The sequence below is a fragment of the Aulostomus chinensis genome, chromosome 3 (genome assembly GCF_037954235.1).
Source record: "Aulostomus chinensis isolate RoL2024-O1b breed Wild chromosome 3, RoL_Achi_v1.0, whole genome shotgun sequence".
Lineage (NCBI taxonomy): Eukaryota > Metazoa > Chordata > Actinopteri > Syngnathiformes > Aulostomidae > Aulostomus > Aulostomus chinensis.
The window spans coordinates 9797557-9820565 of record NC_141322.1 but is presented as its reverse complement, the minus strand read 5'-3'; the positions used below and the strand labels follow the sequence as shown (position 1 = coordinate 9820565).

Sequence of the window (23009 nt, the reverse complement as noted above, 5' to 3'; positions counted from 1 at the left end):
TGCAGCCTCCTTTAGCAGCACCTGGGATCTGGGATGAGGGGAGCCCGAAGGCTCCGGAGAAGAAGAGTTAGTAATATGTATGAGTATGATTTATGTATGACATATAGGAGGACAGAGAGGAGTAGAGAGAAGCCCAGTGCACCATGGGAGATCCCCCGGCAGTCTAACCCTATAGCAGCATATCTAAGGGCCAGCCTAAGCAGCTTTAACTATGAGCCTGATCAAAAAGGAAGGTCTTTAGTCTGCTCTTAAAGGTCGAGACCGTGTCTGCATCCTGGACCGAAACTGAGAGACAGTTCCACAGGAGGGGAGCCTGATAGCTGAAGGCTCTGGCTCCCATTCTACTTATAGATCTCTAGGAACCACAAGTAACCCTGCATCCTGGGAGCGAAGGGTTCTAGCTGGATAATAGGGGACTATGAGCTCTGTCAAATATGAAGGGGCCTGACTGTTGAGGACTTTGTGTGTTAGAAGGAGAATTTTGAATTCTGTTCTAAATTTGACAGGGAGCCAATGCAGAGAAGCACCTCAGCTGCTTTATGTTTATGTTTAAGGAGGCAGTGTGGCACTCACGTGGTCATCAGAAGGTTATTGGTTTCATGTCCTTGAGTAAGTCATACCTTGCACAACAGCTAACACTTGCACCACTGCTGTGTTACTTCCTGTTACCGTAATTTACAGACAATTTGGCCTGCTTATGAAATATAGCATTGCTTCATATTTACTGCTTAATGCGGATTTACTATCTACAGGCTTAAAACAGCACTTTGAGGAATGGTTTGATGCTGTTTAATCTTACTTACTTGCTCTGGATTGATACATGTAATTCCTCACTTGAATTACTGCAAGAGAAAATAAAAAGTAAACAATAATTTATTTAACTCAAGCATCAGGACTAATGAGCTGGAAGGGGGATTAATAAATAATAATGCATATGAATAAATAAATGTGTAAATGTCTGACAGAGGCAGAAAGGATTCTGAAAATCTGATCCCTAGATGTGGAGGAAGGAAGTCGCAGGCCTCTCCATCTCTTAAGGGTTTTCCAAGTCATGAAATATTGTTGAACTACAATATATCCAAGCGTTTTTAATGAAGGTAAAATACATCACATTAATCGGTCCTGCCAGCTAATTCATCACTCAAGTTTAATTTCCAAGGCATGATCATGGAAAGCTACTTTCATATGCAAAAAACAGTTAGGTCAGTGTTTAATCTCAGCAGCAGATGATGAACTGTGAAATTAAGAGTTGTGCTATATAATTAGGTATGTTATACATATTTTTAAACCATAAATTGGAGAAAGTCTAGCATTTCTCATGTTTTTCTCTGAATATCTGTTTGGGACAGTTGGTCAGACAGCAGAAATGTGACTGAACAAGGGCATCATTCAGTTATCTCATTATTTAGATTCGAGGGCAATCAGAGAGTGCTGACCTCTTCTAGGGCAACCTCAGCCAAACCCCCTTTAAAAATAAAAAGCTATATTTATTGGTAAGCCCCAAAATTTAAAAAAATAAAATCTTCCTTGGTACTCCTCTTCACCAAATTTAGTGAAAATCAGCTTCAAAATCATACATAATCCACTAAAAGACAAACACTATTGATTAATCAAGGAGTCCTGATGAAAAAGTTATCAAATGCAGCATCTCAACCATGATATATACAGAGAAAATGTAAGGTTTAAATGATGACAGGTTGGGGTATAAAAATAACACATTTTTATTATGTTTCAGTTAATTGGTGACATAAATTTTGAAATCAACTGCTTCAAGTTGAAATTGCAAATTCCTTAATTTCAACTGCCACATCTATGCAGATATGTTCTTCACAAAAGTAATACTTCAATTTCATCAAAGTGTAGAATCAGCGTTTGAATTCAATGGTGTTTGTTTAAAGTAAGATAATGTATATCTCACATAATGCATAATACAGAAGCATTACAGGTTTGAATAACCAAATATTGATCCAGTTAATCACCAGTGAGTCAAGACAAATAGGTTCATAGTAGTTTTCCGTTTAGGTTATAACCTTCACATTGCACAAATTACTGAAAACACGTTCCCTTAACAATGATTGCACCAAACAGCGACGTACCAAACATGTAGCAGAAAGTCACAGGATTATTGGTTTAAAACCACATGGATGATAATTAAAAATATATTAAAGTATCTTTTAGTGTCACTTTTACTGCTGGACAACATAAACACATTGGAAGTATACAAGAGGAATCTACTGTGTGTTACACCCAAATGTGTAAAATCTGTGCAAGATTGAAAGTGATCTGAACCAGCTATGTGAGAACCACAATGTGCAACTTTCACGTGAGAACACTGAAGACTGACCACAGATCAGGTGTTGAGGTTGATCTCCTTCAAATCAGACCCAAGACTTACAGAGCAAGGTGTGTGTGAGTGTGTGTGTGTGTGCATGGCAGAGGAGGAGGCACTTGACCCTGACAGTCACCAGCATGGACAGGTTTTGCAGATTGCAAAAGGGGAAACAAGGAGAGAGTCCATCATGAGAGAGAAGGAAGTCAGACTCCAGCCAGGCTGGGGGACAGTGGTCTGTCAGAGGTGGGGGGGGACGGTCTGCAGGGCATCTTGAGTTGTACGGTGGATGGTCACATTCTGGAAAGAGGAATCAAACATGTTTGGATGCACATTATCATATTGTGATGTCATAACAGAGAAATGGTTGGTATGCCACATTACTCAGCCCCTGCACACGGAATGTGTCATTTTAAGTTTGAATAATGAAGTTACGTTTTGTTTTGACGTACTTCAGATTATGGTTCTTTGAAACCACAGAGCATAATTATAAAATAATCTACCTGTTCAACAGTGTTACTTTGACATATCCCCCAGTGTAATAATAGTGAGGTTTATCTGCTGATGTTAATAAATAAAAGCAGAGGACTTCCATAAATATAGCAAATAGCAAAGCAAATTTAATTCCAAGTTTTTAAAACAAAGTACCAGTTTTAATGGCTGAAACATCGCAGCTTTGCATCACTCTGATTCTTGGCAGAAAGTAACATGTGACACACTGAGCGTCTTGTTCAGACTGATGAATAGAGACGCCCTGATGGAGCCTCTGCATATGAATGAATGAAAGAATGTGTAAATGTCTGAGTAAAGCAGGCTCTGAACGTCTGATCTGTAGACGAGGAGGAAGGAAGTAGCAGGCCTCTCTTGTATCTCCTACTGGATGCACAAGTCATTGAAATATCATTCACATCCCAATATAGCCAAAAAGTGTTATCAATTGCAGGACTGCAGTTTTTTTGAAGGTAAACTACATCACATTAGGAAGTCATGCCTGCTTGTCATATTCTCTATACTGGTATGTAAGGAATAGGGAAAGAGCAGGGTTGGAACAAGAGTTTTATATTTAATTTTATATTTAATTATATATATATATTTTTTTTATTATTTTTTATTTTATTTATTTACTAGTTGAGGGGAGTTCTGGGCTTGTCCTAGGCATCAGCTCAAATTGATTTTCTGAAAGAACCACATTCAAAAAACCCCAAAGATGCGTATTACTTGAAACCCAATTACTGAAAATAAGTCCAATTACTGAATACATTTTAATATATCATGAACCTCCACAATATTATTTTTTCAGCTTGTGATAAAAATGAGTCAAAATGGAATAAAATAAAATCCCTATCTGGCAGTGCTATATTGGGGGTTAGGGTTGAAATACTCCATGTAAAAGAAAACAAAAAGTCAATAGCAAAATCAAACTTTGTGGGGCACCTGGAGTGGCCAAATGGATATCTATTCTACTTAATTTTCAGTAAAATTCTTCTTTAAATAATAAGTTACAGTGCAAGTAAAGTGGTACATCACTGCCATCTATTGGTCTGTAAAAGCAACTGATTTTATAATTCTAGTAGCATACATTAACATGGTTCATTGTAAATATATAATTATGTAACCCCCCCCACCCCCCCCCACACACACACGTCCTTTCCCTTTTCTCTGTGGATTGTATTCCTAGGGGAACCGTCAATGTCCAACCAAGGACCAGAGATCCTTAAAGTGACAGTAGGGTGAGAATACACGAGAAGCAGCAGCACTTGATGAGTGGAGTTTATTTATAAGCAGTGAAAACACAAATATCTTTATTTTAATCTGTGATATAAATATAACCTTCACACTGAAAAAAGTGTTCTTTCTTGACTTCTATGTGATTTGTTCTTAGTGTAATAAAATGTGTGGCAGACATCCTACAACCAGAAACAAGCTGTGCTTTGATAGGTCTTGTATTATTTTTGTGTGTCAGTTTAAGTGTTTAAATGTATGTATTCAGTGTACTAAATGCACAACTTGTGCAATACAGCAAAACTTAGACTTTCATCATCCCTGCAAACAAACACTGGAACAGTTCCGATACTATGGGTTGGAAAACAAACTTCACATAAAAACTTGAACAAACAAGGTGCTGAAGTTTCCTTCATTCACATTTGGGAGTACAGCATCAGTTCAGAAAACCTTAAAGGCTTTTCCTTCTCCAAAAATGGGAAGTTCATAATGAAAAATCAACTGGATTCCAGTTAACTACCAAAATCATCTGATCTTAAATGTGAGCGGAAGAAGAGGAGAAGACAGTGAGAAGTTATTCAGTCAGAAAGGTCAGGCGGTGCCGAGTTTGGTGGGGGGAGGGGGGCAGTATAGGGTGATGGTGTGAGGGGTACTGCCTCATTGGTGAGCTGGCACTGTGAGCAAAGCCTCCTCTGACATCCGCGACACCTCTACGTTCTGTTCAATTAAAAAAAACAAAAAAACACACACACAAAGGGGAAGGAATCAAAACAGGTGGGAAATCTAGTGATGCTACCAGAACCTGATATAAAAAGGGGAGAAATTCAGAAGTCTAGAGTAATGACGCTCATCTGTTTTCTGAGTTCTTGACCCAAAAGACAAGGCATGTCAATGCCCCCCTTTGTTTTCACATTGTTAAGTCAATAAAACTTCAACATGTTTGAAAAATGCTCCTTGAAATTGCTTGAAACTACGACTGCCTTGTTTGAATTGCTTCTTTTGTCAATCCAACAGTCAAAAATGCTGAGAGACTTAATTTTTGGTTATAAAAAACAAAAAGCAGCAATTCTGTTCTGAAAGCAGTGAATCTTTCACGTTTATGTTTGGGGAAAAAAGAACAAAAAGCTCTGAAATGATTAATCAGCTATCAAAATAGTTGGAAACTTATTTTCTTTTGATGGGTTTATTTTATAGCTCTACACAGCAGTTCAGTCACATATACACAAACACTTGGAGACTGCAGCACGAAGAAGTAGGTGTTATTCGTCACTAGATTTACTACTGTGAGAGTGTGCGTGTAAAACACACATAATCCTTCTAAACCTCAGATGAAAGTGCATCAAATACAGGCCAGTTCATTCCAACATTCCCTTGCCCTCTTATTAACTTCTCACCCTCATGCTGATAGAAGGTCTGGTGATGCCGTATTTTTTTAGCCTCATCGTTCACTGGAGCTCTCAATCATGTCAGTGATGTTTTTCAAAACTTGGCAAACTGAGGTTCTCATGACAGCTGGATTACTTTGCATGAGCAGTAGGGAGCCATTTATCGCTTTTAAATATTTTTCATTGTTTAAAAATTGGTCACCATCCGGACAGTTGTTCGGGAGATCACTACAACTCCTTTTCCTGTGAAACTCCAGCAGTGTTTTGTGGAGTGAAAATCTCTACTTGACCACTCAGCATGAGGGTACATTTTCATTTTCACTTTTGGATGAACTATCCCTTTAAGGTAATGGCCAATGATGAGCATGTGATGAGGAAGGATTAAAGATCATCACTGCACAGCAAGTAATGTTTATTCGGTTCTTAATTTGCATTGTTTCCTCTTAAAAATAATGGAGAGAAAAGGGTGGACAAGCGGTAATGATGATTTAATGATCCTCATTCCAAACTATATCTACTGTAGACACACTTAACTCATCAAACTGAGATGATGAAGTTTTTGTTTCATTGACTCAATGCAGTTTACTTGGATTTGTTAGTGCTGTAAAAGCCATGAATCAACTGAAAGTACATTATATCTCTATCTATCTATCTATCTATCTATCTATAGGAGATTAGGAGACATGGCCATCACAAACAGAGACAGTGAAGTGCTTAAATGCTGCAGTGATACAGCATCTAAGCCTGCTGGACCAACCTGTCTGTACTCATACTCACTTCTGGTCTTTCTCTGTGTGTGTTGACTGCTTCCACATTGAGGCAGATGGACTCCACCTTACAGCCTGATGATACACACACATGATTAGCTTAAATCAAGCTGCAGAGGACTGCTATCAAATTGATTTGGAGCGTGTATTATAAGCTAACAGGAGTTCAAACCTACCATAGGCTACTGGTGTTAGCTTCAGCACAGTGTGCAGCGGACACTTCAGGTAGGGCAGCTCCTCTGTGTGGACACAAAACACACACAAACCAACTATTCACAAAACTACAAAAAACAAAACACAAATGCCCTCTACACATGTAACCGTTTATCCCCCGGAGCAAATCATTTTGTTGTGGGGGCTTTTTTTTTTTTTTTTTTTAAATCCAGAAACTGACATCTTAGACACCATCTTGGAATGCAGTTAATGCTATTGTTTTTTGAAAAATAATTAAAGATGATGCTGTTTGACTCTAAGTAATCCAAAAGGGTTTCCCAGTGACATGGTGCTCAAAACAGGAATCATTTCAGTTCGCCAGGAGGGAACCACGTGTCTCAATCAGGGTATGATGAAAGTATGTCACAGCTTTGCATCCTATCACAATTAATTCAGGATCTCGCTAGGAACAGAGCACACATTCTTTATTCAAGCAAAATTCACCTGTATGACTTGGGAGGAAACAATCTCCAGCTCCTGCAATTCACTCAATTTTTTTTCAGCTTCGACTGTGTGGCAGGTAAACCGGGAGAAATACAATTCTCTACATAGTTGCAGCAGCTGCAGAAGATGATGACTGGACAGACTTTGTACTCAGGCCCACCTGCTGTCTTGTCAAGAAAGTAGGCCAACAAGCAGCGCATGACGGCCTGGTGACAGATGACCAACACATTCTCTTGCCTCTCCAGTTCCATGATGACTGGCTCCAACCGCTGGACCAGGTCCTCATAGGACTGAGTCAGAGGAGACAAGACCAGACATCAATCACATCACTGGAATGTACTACAGTACCTCTTTAATCAGTGTAGAGGGGCGGCATGGCTCAGAGGTTGAGTGGCTGTCCAGCAACCAAAGGGTCGCTGGTTCGATCCTCACTTCCCCTGGTGGCCATGTCAAAGTGTCCTTGAGCAAGATACTGAACCCCTAATCGCTCCTGATGGCCCTGCAATGGACTGGCAACCCATCCATAATGTACCCAGCCTCTCGCCCAATGTCAGCTGGAATAGGCTCTAGCCCCCACAGCTAGCTGTGGTTCTTTTTCACTGATTATCATCAGGAAAGAGCAAAAAGTACTAAGAGGGATGTAAACATAGCCCAGACTACAATAACCAATTGCAAGCAAACAGACAAAAACTCTATTTTGCTGCCTGAGCCGCTCATTAACGTCCACATCTATCCTCATGTGGGACACTAATAGAGGGGTAATGGGATGGATCAAAGGTGAGGACAGACAGCAGGCAAGTGGGGACACAGTGAGCGCGCGCACACACACACACACACACACAAATATCTTTCTTCACTGAAGTCTGGTGTTAAGCCAAATCCATCTGAGAGGCAGCTCGGGTATATGTGGACTGTGGCCATCTGGATACGGATTAATGTGTGTGTGTGTGGGGGGGGGGGATTATTTTCACAGCGGACTAACTGCATTGGGAAATTCCACATTTCCAACAAAGACACACTGTTCACAAGCACAAGATTACATAATAAGACATTGAAGCCACTGACCTCTCCTTTTGGGTAACGGTAGCGATATTTGTCCTGGTCCCTCAGGGCAAACTCTAGAGGATAGTGAGCCTGAATCTCCTCATACATCATTTCCTCACACACGCCCTAAAATGTCATCACACACTGGTTAACCTCACTTTTCAACAAATACAAGTAATTTGTCCTCAACAGTGAGACACTTACAGCGTCAATCTCGTTCAGGACCTTCCACTGTTCATAGGGCACGCTGAGAGCTTCAGCTGTCTGGATGGTTCTCTTCATTTGACTGGTCCACACCTTCAGGTCACTGATGCCCTGCGCCTGGATGAACTGGCTCAGTTTCTTGGCAAACTGCACACACGGGGGCGGAGAAGAAACGCACACACGGGTGGATGAAGCAGCCATGAAACTCCATATTCATGCCAGAAACCAAAGTTGATACCTCTTTGCCTCGAGGCGTGAGGCCGGAGTCTCCTCCGATTCGCCCCTTGACATTGAGCTCACTCTCTCCGTGACGGCACAGGTAGATAGAACGCGGTGTGATATGGATGTTCATGAGGTAATAGACAATCCGGCTCTGGATGTGGTCCAACACCCTGTTCACCATATAGCGTTGACCCACATCCATGATTTTAATGTAGGAGAGTTCCCTAAAATGACACCATGGAGACGTCAATCTTGCTCAATAGTCTTCACAGTTCCTTCTTACAAAAATATACATCAACACTTGTAAAAACTGATGGCACAATTTATACATTTGCCAAATGTGAAAAGACTGTTACAATGTGTCTAGTTTATCAGCATTGTTCTGACAAACTATAAAATGCAAATGTTTAACCCTCACTTTATTTAAAAGTAAATGAACACACAGGGACTATCCCACAGTATTTAGGTCAAAATACTCTGAAGAAATTTGTCCAATTTAGAAAACATAATCAGGCATAACCAAATTCCAAAACAGCCAATCTACTGTTTATCATGCTGGTAACATGATAATCCATCCATCCATTGTCTATACTGTTCATCCATTAAGGGTCGCAGGGGGCTGGGGCTTATTCCAGCGGGCATTGGGTGAGAGACGGGTACACCGCGGACCCTGTTGCCAGTCCGTCGCAGGGCCATCAGGAGCAATTAATGGTTGTGTCTTGCTCAATAATACTTAAACATGGTCACCGGGGGATCAAACCAGCAACCCTTCGGTTGCTAGACGGCCACTCTACCTCTGAGCCATGGCACTCCGTATTATTATAATATTCAGATAAATTAAACTATGATTCAGCATTTCCTGTTATAGATAAACAGAATTATTAATTCAGTGAAAACACAGATTTTCAGGTTAACAGCCTATTAAATATTAACAGTTATTATTTCTCAGTGCGGGGCTGCACGGTGGTGCAGTGGTTAGCACTGTGGCCTCACAGCAAGAAGGTTCCAGGTCCGAGTCCCAGCTTGGGCATGGGATCTTTCGGTGTGGAGTTTGCATGTTCTCCCTGTGCCTGCGTGGGTTCTCTCCGGGTACTAAGGGGCTAGGCTAGGCTAATTGGGTTCTCTAAATTGACAGTAGGTATGAATGTGAGTGTTAGTCTCTGTATGTTGGCCCTGCGATGGACTGGCGACCTGTCCAGGGTGTACCCCGCCTCTTGCCCGTAGCCGCTGGGATAGGCTCCAGCCCCCCGTGACCCTGAATAGAAAGGAATAAGCGGAAGACGATGAATGAATGAATTTCTCAGTGCCACCTCACCTGTCCAGAACTTCATCAAGCGTCTCATAGGAGTTCTCATAACACTTTATCCTCTTCATGAAATCCTCCACAGCCTCCTCGGTGTTACAGTTGGTATAGTCTGGGCTGCCCAGCTTCACTTGCTGCATAGACACAACAACACACTGAGGACAAGCTGGACAAAACTGACTGTGTCCTGATGTTCAAAAAAAAAAAAAAGCTTCCACTCACCACAATGTTCTCCTGTATGACGTCTGGGTCTTCACACACAGACTCTACAAAGAACACCTGAGGAAAGACCAGTCATGTTTACTCCGGCCACCGACTACAGCAGCATCCCCTCCCTGAATGATGACCTCACCTCATAAGTGAGTTACCTTAAAGCCATTCTGTTCTGCAAACTGGATGATGGTTTCCCTCCTTTCCCTGGTGGTGTTTGTCGCATCAAAAACCTGCAGACCACAAGTAAGAACATAAATGCTTTTGCAACAATATAAACAGATCCAAATATGGAGATATTTGACCTACTGCCACTTGGCCTCCTTCTTCTGTGAGGTACAGTCGCACATCGTTCAAAGCTGCTGAAGCACACTGCCTGTAATGATAATACATGATTTTGGTCAGAAATTTCACATAAGTGGTGGTTAATTAAATTTGATGTACCGGTACATCAGAATTTGGGGAAATACACTTATTTACCATCCTCTACAGAGCCAGAAAAGAAGATAGATACTAATCCAAAGTAAATGCCTATTTCAAAGCTCTGGCACCCTTGATTCTTGGTGCAGATGATGGCAAGAAGTCTTTGATGAAATCAAAAAATGCACAATGTTTGTTGATAACTAAAAGGAGGTGCAACTAATTATGGTCAACTTTGAAGAAGAGGATGTGGATGATTTCTTCTTGATAAACCAAGAGTGTGAACTGTAACTCATTTTATGATTTGTGATGGAGGTTTGCCATGACTTCCCATCCACTACCACTCATAGTGCTAAGTTAACTAGCAGTCAGCAGGTGTCTGTGGGTCTCAGCTCCCTAATGCATCACACAGGAGAGGAGGGTATCTTCTTAATGGCTCTTAATGGCTAGTAGGTGAATTTCCCAAAAAGCTGGTTCCTTTGTGGGGGTAGGATGGTGGCAGCCACACTTACCGTCTAATTTTTAACCCCTCTTCATTATCAGGACGGAAGAACTCAAAGGATTTGTAGATCTTCACAAACTCTCTTCTATACTGCCCAACATTGAACTCTATAGAACAAACAGAAGAAGGAACACTTCAAAACTTTTCAGCTTGAAACTTGCAGTATACGTCCAAAATAAATTAAAGTCACTATGATTGCATTGTCCTGGTCAGACATACCTCTTGTGGGCACTCCAATCCAGTTGAGATAGCGAGTCAGTTTCTTGGAGATGTAGGTCTTCCCTCTGGCAGGAAGGCCCACCGTCACAATCAGGGTGGGACAATTGGTCATACATACTGCAATGACAGAGGGAGAGGTGGGGTCAGTCACAGGCTGATCATACTGCAAGATCTAACAAGCAAGTAGACCTCAAATTAACGATTCTAAATACAGGTTTATGTTGCAAGCCTTCAAAATCTACTTCCAACACTATCTATCTTCTAACACTATCTTGCATTTTACATAATTCCTACCAGCCTGGGAATGTTGCCAGCAGGAGCAAGGGACATGATGACAAGGATCTGGTCCAAGTATTAGTGAAACAATTCACAATAAAAGCCTTGTGAAGAGAGCTGGCAGACAATTTCCAAACTCTGCCTCAGTGTTTGTACAGATGACTGGGAGAGAGGGCATGCTGAGTCTCATTTGTGCACTTTCCTAATGATCATGTCCCGGTTCTAACGACTCCAGACAACCTCCTAACATTTTCAAGTCTATTGACTGATTCGACAGTGCTCATACATTCACAGTAGAGACCATGAGAACGCACATACAATGCTGCAGCGTAAATCACACACATGACTGCAGAGACACAATCGCTGTTTACCAACGATTGGTGCCTCACTTGGCACGCCATAAAAATGACTCGGGCACCCCCGGCACCAGCACTCTCTCCTGGGTGCGGTGACCATCATGAATGAAAAGGAGGTTGACTGCAACTGCAGCAGCAGCAGCAGCAGCAGCAGCAGCAGACGTCTGAACTCATTGAACTGGAGCCCGGCGATCAATTCCACACCAAGACAGATAACAGCACAGTTACAGCACAAACTCTGGTTGCGTGCTCGTAAACAACAAACCTCTGAAAGGGGGGGGGGGGGGGGGTGACGGATATTATCACCAGAGATACCAACCGTATGTCAACGGCCGCCATACATACCCTTTCTTTGAGAAATGTGTTTCTCGGGAAGGCCATTTTTATACGGCATCCAGATTTTCTTCAGAGGGTTTTGGGTTAGTTCCCGCGGATTCGACGGTGTCTTGTCCATCCCGTCTCGGGGTGAGGTGGACGCAGCCTCGGCGGCGGGAACACGGGGCTTTTTCCCGTGATGCTGTTCTGAAGGTGACCGGTGTTTCATCAGCTTTGCTGTTCTGACGGCGATGTAAGAGAGACAGACCGGTGTGCTCCCCTCTCTGTGTGACGCCGTCACGTGCTCGGGTCTCGCCACATTAGGAACCAATGGTCGGCCGTAAAGATCCGCGTACGCACGCAACAGTATTTCTGCTGCTAAACCGTAAATGACCTGTGCTGTTCTCAGGCACAAATGTAAGCTAATTACGTACGTAAAACAGAGACTGTTGAATTTTTACTTCAAACAGAACATATTTATGAATAAATGCTGGGGTAATGCATTGTGAATTTTTTAAAATGACATTTTGTAATACCATGGTAGGCAACACTACCTGGACTAACCAGGACACAATAAGCATATATTTGTCACCTGTAAAAAATTTGGTTCAGTATTATTCCTTTGCCCTCTTTGCCATCCTTGTCTTCACCTGCTAGATATAAATAGCTTCTAAATACTTAGTAGTGTAAGTGTGATGCAAAATTTCACTTTTGGTCCTTGATGGTCCTAGCTGGAAATGTACTGGTAGACCAAATATGTGAAAGCAAATTTAAGGATAAAATAAACTAAAATCTCTGTACAGCTGGAGAAAACGGCTCATGACTTGAGCGACACCTCAAACAGAACACATCATTCGATCAATTGATACCTCTTTAATTGGAGGCACATCCGTTTCTTTAATCATAGCCGGAGTTCATGATGCATTTAACAAATAGGGGGAAAAGTTAATAAAACAAATGCATTTTCTTGATACAGAGACCTTACAGCTGGTTTCACCACAGTAAAGCATCTGGTTGTCTTCCAGCACTTGCAGCAGAGAAAAGCAATTGAGGAGTATCCCTGGGTACCATGGAGGGGTCACAAAGGTCAAATAGATCGTAAATTAAAAACACCACCACCTTTAACTGCATTTGGGAGGTGTGTCTGTCGTTTAAGGTCACTGCAGAGCCACAACATTAGTTTTCCAGTAGGAAATGTGCTCTTGAAATATTAAAACACTGGAAAGGGGCATGCTCTGTCATTCACTGCTGTTTCATCGTCGTCCCCCAAGGAAAGAAACCCCTCCACCTCTTCCTTCTGTACTTTCTGCCACCTCGATGGTGTATTTCAACCCACAGAGAAGTTTTATGTGAATTGGAGATACATTTATATTTACACCTCAGTTGAATGTGGTCATAGTCCATCTTTGACCATCCCTGAATAGGATTTGGTTGAACAAATCACAGTTGGTCTTCATTGTGTCTCATGTGCATTTACACCAGTATTTTTCATGTGTTCGAGCACCATCCAACTCCAATTTGATCATAAAATAGACACATTTAATGTAAGGTGTAAAGGGGGTCAAAAACTCAAAGTTGAGGTGAAATGAAAAATGCATTTCTTTCACATCTCTGCCCATATTGTCTACCAAGTTAACAATATATCTCCACATATTTATTTTATATCAAAATCTGATCATGTTTTCAACATGTTAGGACTTTGGGTCTTAGGTGTAAGACCCAAAGATTTGGAAATGGAACATCTATATCTTTTCTGGGCCCTGAGAATAATGGCTTTAAACAAATAACAAGAAACTGGAAAAAAATAAGACCACCAAGTACAAGCAAGTGGCTAGAAAGCTTAGAGGACATGTGCAACATGGAAAAGGGGACTTAAAGATCATCAACAGGGAAAATGTACTCATACTAATAGGCATGAAGAGTGGGGGGAATGGTAGGTAAAGGATCTTGTTTAAAAACTGAAGCAAGTGCATGCATGTCGTGCATACACACATGCATGCACATATGTGTGTGTGTGTGTGTGTGTGTGTCTATGTGTATATGTGTAAGTATGTTGGTGTATGACTAGATTATATATATAGTCTGAACAGATATATATATAGTTGGAACAGAGATTCTAAAAGCCATTCTATCTATTTGAATGTCTTTTTCTGTTTCTTTAGCTATTTTTTTTTTATTTTTAGGGTTTAGGGTTATAAAAAGAATTGAGTTTCTTCAGAAATGGAAATAATCTATGATTGTTATAAGTTATGGAAAATGAAATTGATGAATGCAAAGTTTAAAAAAAAAAAAGGTTTTGAACATGTAAAAGAAAATATGAGGTGCTATCCACCTATCAGTCAACACTCAGTTTTTAGCAGCACACAGGTAGGATGTAATTACTGGCTTAGTTGCTAATACTATGTTAGTTTGTTTTACATTTTTCCCATAACGTAAAATTTGGGGTGCATTTTTCTGACCGAACTTGACCTAGTGTGAGACACAATAAAAACTGAACAAAGTAACAGACATTCTGTTTTCAATGTCTAATAAAGAGCTTGTTCAACCAAACGCCAGCTGTTTTCTAGCCACACATTAGTATTCAAGGTAGGTATTCTGACCAAGAGTGTTTTGCTTTTTCCTCCCCATATATACTACATAATGTATTCATTAGCAGTAGTTGTTCCGAGAACAGCTGTAGAAACACAAAAATTGAGGCGGCCAGTAACTTTGAACCCCCCCCCTTGCTGCATCTGTTAAAGTGGGACAACCTTCTGTGCCTTTGTCATTTCTACTGGTGTGGTTTAGAAAAGTTGACCTCCCATCTGTTTGAGCAGAAATCTAATCCAACAGAATTCTTCAGAACATGTGCAGGTGTGCTGAGCCTTTCAGAAACCACATTTTCAAGATTTCTGAAAAACTGCATTGTATTTGACTTTATCTAGCTAGCTGTAGTGGCTCAAGACTTGACTCTGGGTTTTGTTCACTGATTTGACAGTACTGTGTTAACCTTCATATTAGAGGTGACCATCCATCCATCAATTTTCTATACTATTTTTCCATTAACGGTCGCCATGACCCTATTCCGGTTGACATTAGGTGAGAGGCGGGTACACTCTGGACGGGTCACCAGTCCATCGCAGGGCCATCAGGAGCAATTAAGGAATCAGTATCTTGCTCAAGGACACTTCAACATGGTCACCGGAGGAAGAGAGGATCGATCCAGTGACCCTTTGGTTGCTAGACGGCCACTCAACCGCTGAGCCATGCCACCCGTAGAGGTGGTCAGTCCGTATTATTATCACCTTTACAGAGGTAGCAGGTAAGCCAAGAGCAGCAGTGGGTTGAAATCATGAGTAGAAGAGTAAGACAAGAATGAGAAGGCCAAGGTTATCATGAGTGCTGATCTCATCAGCATTCACATAAATAACATAAATCATTAATCTAAATCATGATCCATGAGATTCTTTTTTTTTTTTGGTATGAAAAAGATTTTTTCAGTGTTTGTGCTCTCAAGATTCAGGGTTACTGTAACATTTTGTAAACAAGATGACATAAAACTAAGCAAGCGATCCTGCTGTGTGTTATGTTGGGACAGACTACGAGTGTACAGTAACTGTAGAAGCACAAGTGTCAATAAAACATAAAAAAGGCTAAATACTTTTCAGCTGCTTTGATTTCACTGTCTGCCACAGTGCTGTGCGGCACAGGGACACGAGGTTATAACAGCCACTGCTAGGTAAGAGCAGAGGCACTGGGCTTCATCTTAGAAACATTCTTCACAAATGACTTTCTCACACAAACTTTAGTTTTGTCTTTACACCCAGCATGCAAATACTGATGGCCATTTGAACCCCTTGCTCCTGTCATGTTCTCTTGCCTCTTGTATAGAGGCTTGGGTGATTGGCACATACAAAAGGTGTGCACTTCATGAACATTTCATGAATGCTGCCCATTGTTATTGGTTCTACTTGTCACAAGTGTAAATATGTGCAGTCAAAAGACTGCTTGCGCGGTCTCTTGATATGGAAGTTTTACTGATAAAATCAGCACAAACCCACACATATTTTGGAGAGCCTGGTTACTGGCATGCTTTGGATAATCGCTCAAAGAAAATTTCTGAATTGGGTATTGACATTATTTATTTATATTTATCTATTTATGTAGGTCCACACATTTTCTTTGTCTCTCAAAAAGAAGGAGATGCTGCCATCTGCTGATAAGGCTAAGGATAAGGATTTTTCGTTACAACAAATGTAGGGTTTTGGGTTGTTTTTTTTTGGTAACCTTTCAAAATTACTATAGCCTAGATGATTTTCAAATATGAAAAATAAGGGCACAGAAGCAAACCAGTAATATGGACGAGTATTAAGGCCACATGAGAGGGAAAAAAGAGGAGGTATATTTTTTCATCACGCACTTGGAGAAAAAAGTCGAACTGTCAAGAAAAAAGTCAACATGTGTTCCTTCCTTCCTTCGGAACAGCCTAAGTTTTCGGCAGTGTCTTCAGAGTCTTAATACTGATAATTACAGTGTGTTTGTGAGCTAAAGAAGAAAGTATTTCTTTGTTTCCACGCTTACTGGCATGGTGTGCCTTGTGCTTATAGTATCCACGAGATGGCAGCATTACTCTTTCTCCTCCTGTGTGTGCGCCTGAGCCTCAATCCAACTCAAACCAATCATTCACCCCTTTAGTTGTATGAAGCTAAAATGTCGTTGTTACCGGAAAAAAAAAAAAGTTTTTCATTTTTCAGCTGAGAATGTTTCAGTACAGAACCTACAGTTGTTTTCTGACCAAGGCTGTGCGTAGCAATCGTCGTGCGACTCACGTGTGATTTATCCAACAGCTTGTAACTTGCTGATCACGGCGTAAGGATGACTTAAAACAATCGTCCTTTAAATAACCACGCCCCAATTTATCCTAATTTTGAAGCCTCGTACCTCGATTTTACAACATGAAGAAGCATATTAAGGGAGGTACTAATCTGACCTGGAGACTGAATCCTTCACATCACCTATTACTTGAACCAACGATTTTTAAGTGACAGACGGAAAAGTGAAATAAAAGGAAGTCTGAACATGCGGTTTTGATTGAAATCACTGATATTCGGACCACTTGGCGGCACAGTAGTGCGGCGACCAGGACTGTCACCTCACAGAAAGAAGGTTGGGGGTCCAAGCCCCGGTTCGAGCCCAGGGGTTTTCTGTGTTGAGGTTGTATGTTCTTCCTGTGCCTGCGTGGGTTGTCCCTGGGTATTTCTCCCGAGATAGATTGGAGGTCTGTCAAGGGTGTACTCCGCCTCTCGCCCGAGGGCAGCCCCCCCCCCCCCCCCCACACACACACACACACACTTAATGGATAAACGGTAGAAAATGGATGGATGGATGGATATGTGGTCCACAGGTTTGGAGTCGTCTGTAAAGCACCAGCGGACGTTTTAATACTTAGATGATTCATTAATTTACATTACATTAATAGATGATTATTAGATAGTTCGAGGCGCGCTCGTCTGGGCTTGTATGCAACAGTAGGTGGCGGACACAGAACACAGAAGCCCCACTGTGCACATCAAAATATCCATTAACACCCTGCCAGGTGCAATATTGTGTGGGACCCCATGGGCAAGTCAAACTTTCTCTAGCTGTCTTGCAGCAGACTGGTGCAGCGCTCCAGCGTCACCCGTGTGCGTATCGGCGCTCTGTCGAACTCGCGCTCCTGCTCTTTTGCAGTTTATCGTGTATTGAACATACACTATTAATGTAAAGCAGTGTAGTTACTCGGAGAGGAGACGACTCCGCCCTCATGACCTTGCGATCGCCACAAGCTATGTTGATATTTATTACCTGTTTTTTACAGCTACAAGTGGCTGCGCGTTCTCTGGTGGTCTCATGACAATCCTATCGGTCTACTGTGCTGCAACGCTACGTCAAGATATTGTAAAAGTTTAAACAAGTTGAAGAAGTTCGTACACGATTTGAGACCGGATGTGATGGTAGCCTACACTCACGTCCATACTGATAAATGCCGAGATTTGCGTAGAAATTATCATACGCACTCGTATTTCCTGCGATACATTCGTTAGATAAATGACGACCCATGTCCTTAACGATGAACATACAGATTAGTTGACACTAAACATAAAAAATAATGTACATACTTTGCAAAGACAGGATTTACAAGTGCACATTGCATTGTGAACCTCATCAAGTCCATCTTCACGTGTTAATACTCTGATGTGCTGGTGACATTAAGAGCTACAGGGCCTCTGACCTAAATTTGATCTAATTAAATGGCTCTCACAAATTCCCTAACTGCATGTCGACGGTAATATGTGTCAGCTTCATCACTTCCACAAATAAATGGCACACTAACTCCTGTACCTACATGATACATTTTTAGCTTGTCTCAGACAATCTGTGGCACAGTGATTGAGTGATGTCTATTCAAGTAGATGCCCTCATCTGAACAAGGTACAGAACATATCTGGTAGAGTGAACAGGAAATCGGTGACTCCTCTTCCTGACTGCAGCTAGCAGCCTTTAGCCTGCTGCACTGAACGAGTCCTCCGTGATGTGTTATCACCACACACGGCTGGAGAGCGTCCCACAGACCAGTTTGGCTCCGGAAACACCACTTAGTGTTTTTAACACACACATGTTATGCCTTTCAGAGCCTCACGGTAAGCATAAACACATGATATAGTCACCGCACACCGCAGCAGCACCCCTTATGATAAATAAACATGCAACTGAGAGCTATTTGTTGAATTTCGCATTTAGATCATACAACAATCGTGGTTTTTCTTCCCCCGTGTTACAATACAAGTGGTTCCGCTCCAAGTCCAAGCGTGCACTATAAAACGCAGCGGCGGTGGTAATGTAGGGGAAAGGTCTCCGTGACAGCGCCAGCGCACAGACGGCACGTCCACTCTTGTTTACGTCTCAGGCGGCAGCTCGATCTGCCTCTTTCTCACCGAAACACTTCGTCAAAATAACACACACTATGCAACATAGAGTCTGCGTCTTACCCGCGCGATCCTGGTTCTGAGTGAGCTTGGCTCGGCCGGAGCAGCCTCTCATCATGGGCGTCAGGGTGTCCGATGGAGCGCGGAGTCGGATGGTGTTTCCGAGCGCCCTGCACTGATGTTTGCAGCGCACACACCCTCCAAGTGTGTGTGTTTGTGTGACCTCGGGCTGAGGAAGGCTTTCTCCAAAACTGGGTGGAATGAGGTAGCAAGCTACCTGCCCCCTCCTACACCCCACCCACGCGCTGACAGCTGGGAAATGTCCACATAGTCCTGACAGGGCTGCACAGTTCCCATGACAGTGATGGTTAAATTTAGCTTATTATATAGGCTACATCACAAGAAGCATTATACAGCTTCTCAGCTAAACGACACATCTCTCCAAGGCTATTCTGTTGTCTAGTAGTGGTAGGAGACTTTAAGATCAAAACAAAATTGCAAAACAATGTTCAAATGCGAGGCATGGATATCATACCAGGAAGAAGTTTTCCAGGAGCAGTCTTGCAAGACCAGTTTTACAGCAGCACCTGAATAATTCACCCCAGTTTGACCTTGAATTGATCTTATACAGGTGGTTATGAATGGCATAGCAAAAGTATGACTGCTGGTTGTTTTGAGCAATTGTTATTCTCAGATACAGATGTTACAACGACTGTGAACTATGATTAAAAAAAAACACTTTGGTTTACAATGAAGTAAATACCTCTCTGAAGAATGACGTAGTAAAGTGTAACCAAATGAAAGAAGAGTTGGTATCCTGCAAAATGTATTTATATTCTGAATCAGTCCATTAATTACAATTCTTATTATTCTCCAGTTTGATTCTCAAATAGTAAAAAAAAAAAAAAGGTATAGACAAGTGTAATATTTAGATGATAATAACTTCATTCTTTTCAATATTGTTAACTGAGCAGTTCACAAAACTAACCAGTACATGTAATAGTGACACAGGACAATATTACCCGTCATTGCTTTCGGCAGATATGAATCTGAATCTGCATCTAAATCTGATGCTTCTAAAGCCAGGATTTTGAATGTTAACAGGCCAAAAGATGCAGCTGGAGGACACAGATTGCTCTTACACAATAATTATCCTCTTTGGTAAATTTTTGATGAGGCAGACCATCAAATAATGAAAATAAAGTGTCAAAAATGAGACTAAAATATGAGGGTCCAGATAAACAGCCGAAATGGATGGCAGTCCATCACCGATAAATTTGTCCAATAGTCCAACCCTTGTGTGCAGTTTTGAGTTGAATGAGAAAGTCCAATTCATATTGGCACACCCCAGTGTATTCCGGTTTGCAGGAGTATACTGTCATGATGAATGAACTGCCTTTCTGGTATGAAAAATGCTATGCAAATAAAGTATATTATTGTTCTTGCTGCACTTTTAACTATGAATTTTGTTTCACTTTTAATTATTTTTCTTCATTACTATGATTCTTAAGACACTGTTCTGACTGATCATATATTATCTTTTTATTTCTTTTTACTTTTACTGTTATTTACCTGATTTTGTTACCGTGATTCTTAATGTTTTTATTATGCTCAAAGTATTTTAATCTCTCTCTTCAAAGCACTTTGAACCACAATTCTTGTATGAAAGGAGCTATACAAATAAAGTTTGTGATTAGTATGATATCTGGGAAGTGTTTATTATTTTGATTATTATTGATTGATTATTATTTTTGAGTGAAACCAAAGTTTCTCATGTGAGATCTCATAAGAGGGACTCATGTGAGAATTGATGCAATCTTTGCACAGATTTAAGTGGGTACTCTGGAATCCTGGAGCTTCTGAAGCGGGTATATTGTGTAGTCACAGGTATAAAATAAAAACTACCCTGGTACACCTGACAGGCCCATCTCAGAACCCTCTGGCTTTGTTTGAGGACTCAGTCGTTTGGAACAAGGACCAGTATTTTGGGGTCCAAGACTTTCTTGTTCTGTCCGCCACTAAGTGTTTACAATCCATATGGCAACTTTAAATATTTGTATAGAGCTGAAATACTACAAATAAGAGCAGAGTGTTTCAAAAGCAGTCAGTATATATTCAGTTTAATTTTAAAACCACAACAGCAGCTTTGCTGAATTGTCAGACTACAGCCATTTTTCTGACCTTGCATTACACCGCAAATTAACACTTTATAAGAATTAACGCAAGATAAATTATTGCACACTGGGGTGCCGATTCAATGCGAATTTTACCCAGACAGCAGCATTTTAAACTTGGCCCACTGAAGGACCCGTACTTGGCAGTGGCGCATCACTTCACACATGCATCGCTAGTCAAAGTGCCTGTTTGAGACTCAGCCTTAACATGCCCTGACTTAGGTTTTATTCAAACACCAATAAAAATGTGGAATTAAAATCTTCTCTTCTTACTGTATTCATTTGATTGGGCATGCACTACAATTTTGTAATGTCCTAGAATTCAAATTCTTTATTTGGGGACCTTAAGCAGATATGAGATTAAAATATGATAAATTAGATTAATTAATTACAAATCCTGTAATTAATTAGATTAATGTTTTGAATTGCCTGACGGCACTAATTTCGGTTTCTTGCATACCAACCCAGTCTCATGTCAAAACGTGAAAAGGCTACGTTTGTCCACAGTGCAAAAGTATCAGTTCTTCGATAAAGGCCTAAAAATAGTGTAATGTGTACGTTTTTTTTTTCCCTATTCATTTCTATTGGAGCGCTGGTAGGTCATGTGACTCTTTCATGCGGGCCTCTCCAAACAAAAACATGGCGGCCGCTCCTGTCATTTTCGGAGGAAAGTGCCTTATTCCAAGAGAGTTTTGATTTTAAAAAGCATTCTGATGACATTTCAAGCGAGAAATATACATTTTATTTTCATAATCTTCGCTCAGTTCTTGTTCTTATTACGATGAATCTTTCACCTCTCGGAGGAGAGTCGTTACAGTGTCACGTTTCTGCTGTTGCTATGGTGATTTCTAAGGACGCCATCACGGACCAGCGTCTTTCCAAGATAGGTTTGATTTAAAAAAAAAAAAAAAAAGCATTTTAAGGACATTTCTGGCCAGAAATGTACATTTTATTTCCATAATATTCGCTCAGTTCTTGTGTATAATCTTTGATTTGTTCGTTATTACGATGAATCTTTCACCTCTCGGAGGAGAGTCCTTACGGTGTCACGTTTTCTGCAGTTGTTATGGTTCAAACCACGGAAACCTAAATGGCGTTTATGTTATTGTATTTTGTCGTTACATTGCGTCGTTATCTGAGTTGATAATATATTTGTGTGATTGTTGACTAATAAAAATAATATAAAACATATTGCCCCAGGAATTACCATCAAAATGTAAAATAGCTAGGCTTGTTTGTTGTTGTTTGTGTGATTGTTGACTACAGCTGTTCAACAAAAATAATATGAAAGTGCGCCAAGAATTCCATATATCCGCTTCCGTGGAAGTCGCCCCCCCCCCCCCCCGTTCTTCTGTGAGAAAATCCGGTGGATTCTGAGGATCAAATGTGGGTTCTGGTGTTTCTACTTGGGCAACATACACCAAACTTTACACTCATAGTATAATGCCCCTAAACACAAGCCCCAAAGACTGCAGCAGTTGCACTGTCATTACTACTATATCTCTGGCAACAAACATGGCAGAGATAGATGGCTGAAAATGTCAGAATCAGTCCTCTCACTGACATCAATCATTGGTGTGACTTTTGGTGGCTTCAGCTCAAATGAAACCAGGGAAGCAGGGCCTTAGCACCAAGATGGCTGAAATTCACAGCACATGCTACTCTGGGGCATTATATTATGTCATTCAGTTATTGATTGCCTGAATGATTGATTTACCCCAGAAGAGGAACAGCTTTGTTGGAGCAATAAAAATACACATATCAGAACGAAAAAATTACATTTAAAAAGAAATTACATGACATTACCAGCACAATATATGAAGAACAGTTAGGATAAATTTAACTTGCCAAATAGTTTGGATTTCTTTAATTATATCCTTGATTAGCCCAGACATCAGTATGGTTTGTTTCACTCAATAATAAATCTGTGAATATAGCGTGAAATGATGGAACTAAAAGG

At 41.0% G+C, this 23009-nt stretch overlaps 1 protein-coding gene across 4 annotated transcripts; it reads right to left on the bottom strand.

Annotated features, from left to right (window-relative positions):
• Positions 1-1130: 1130 nt before the first annotated feature.
• Positions 1131-19168, bottom strand: LOC147267609 (6-phosphofructo-2-kinase/fructose-2,6-bisphosphatase 4). Of its 4 annotated transcripts, none has more exons than XM_086198542.1 (14): positions 18939-19168; positions 10985-11101; positions 10776-10872; positions 10153-10219; positions 10002-10076; positions 9856-9912; positions 9646-9767; positions 8347-8554; positions 8109-8255; positions 7926-8030; positions 7021-7150; positions 6380-6442; positions 6214-6278; positions 1131-2629 (listed from the first exon to the last, which is right to left on the bottom strand). In XM_086198542.1, the coding sequence occupies exons 1-14, from the start codon at positions 18991-18993 to the stop codon at positions 2570-2572; spliced, it is 1368 nt and encodes a 455-aa protein (XP_086054668.1). In that variant the 5' UTR covers positions 18994-19168; the 3' UTR covers positions 1131-2569. The 4 variants fall into 4 exon arrangements, with proteins under 4 accessions (XP_086054668.1, XP_086054666.1, XP_086054667.1 ...); XM_086198540.1 differs by lacking the exon at positions 18939-19168 and adding an exon at positions 11962-12250 and having other exon boundaries at positions 1136-2629; XM_086198541.1 differs by lacking the exon at positions 1131-2629 and adding an exon at positions 4450-4768 and having other exon boundaries at positions 18939-19167.
• Between the last annotated feature and the right edge of the window lie 3841 nt (positions 19169-23009).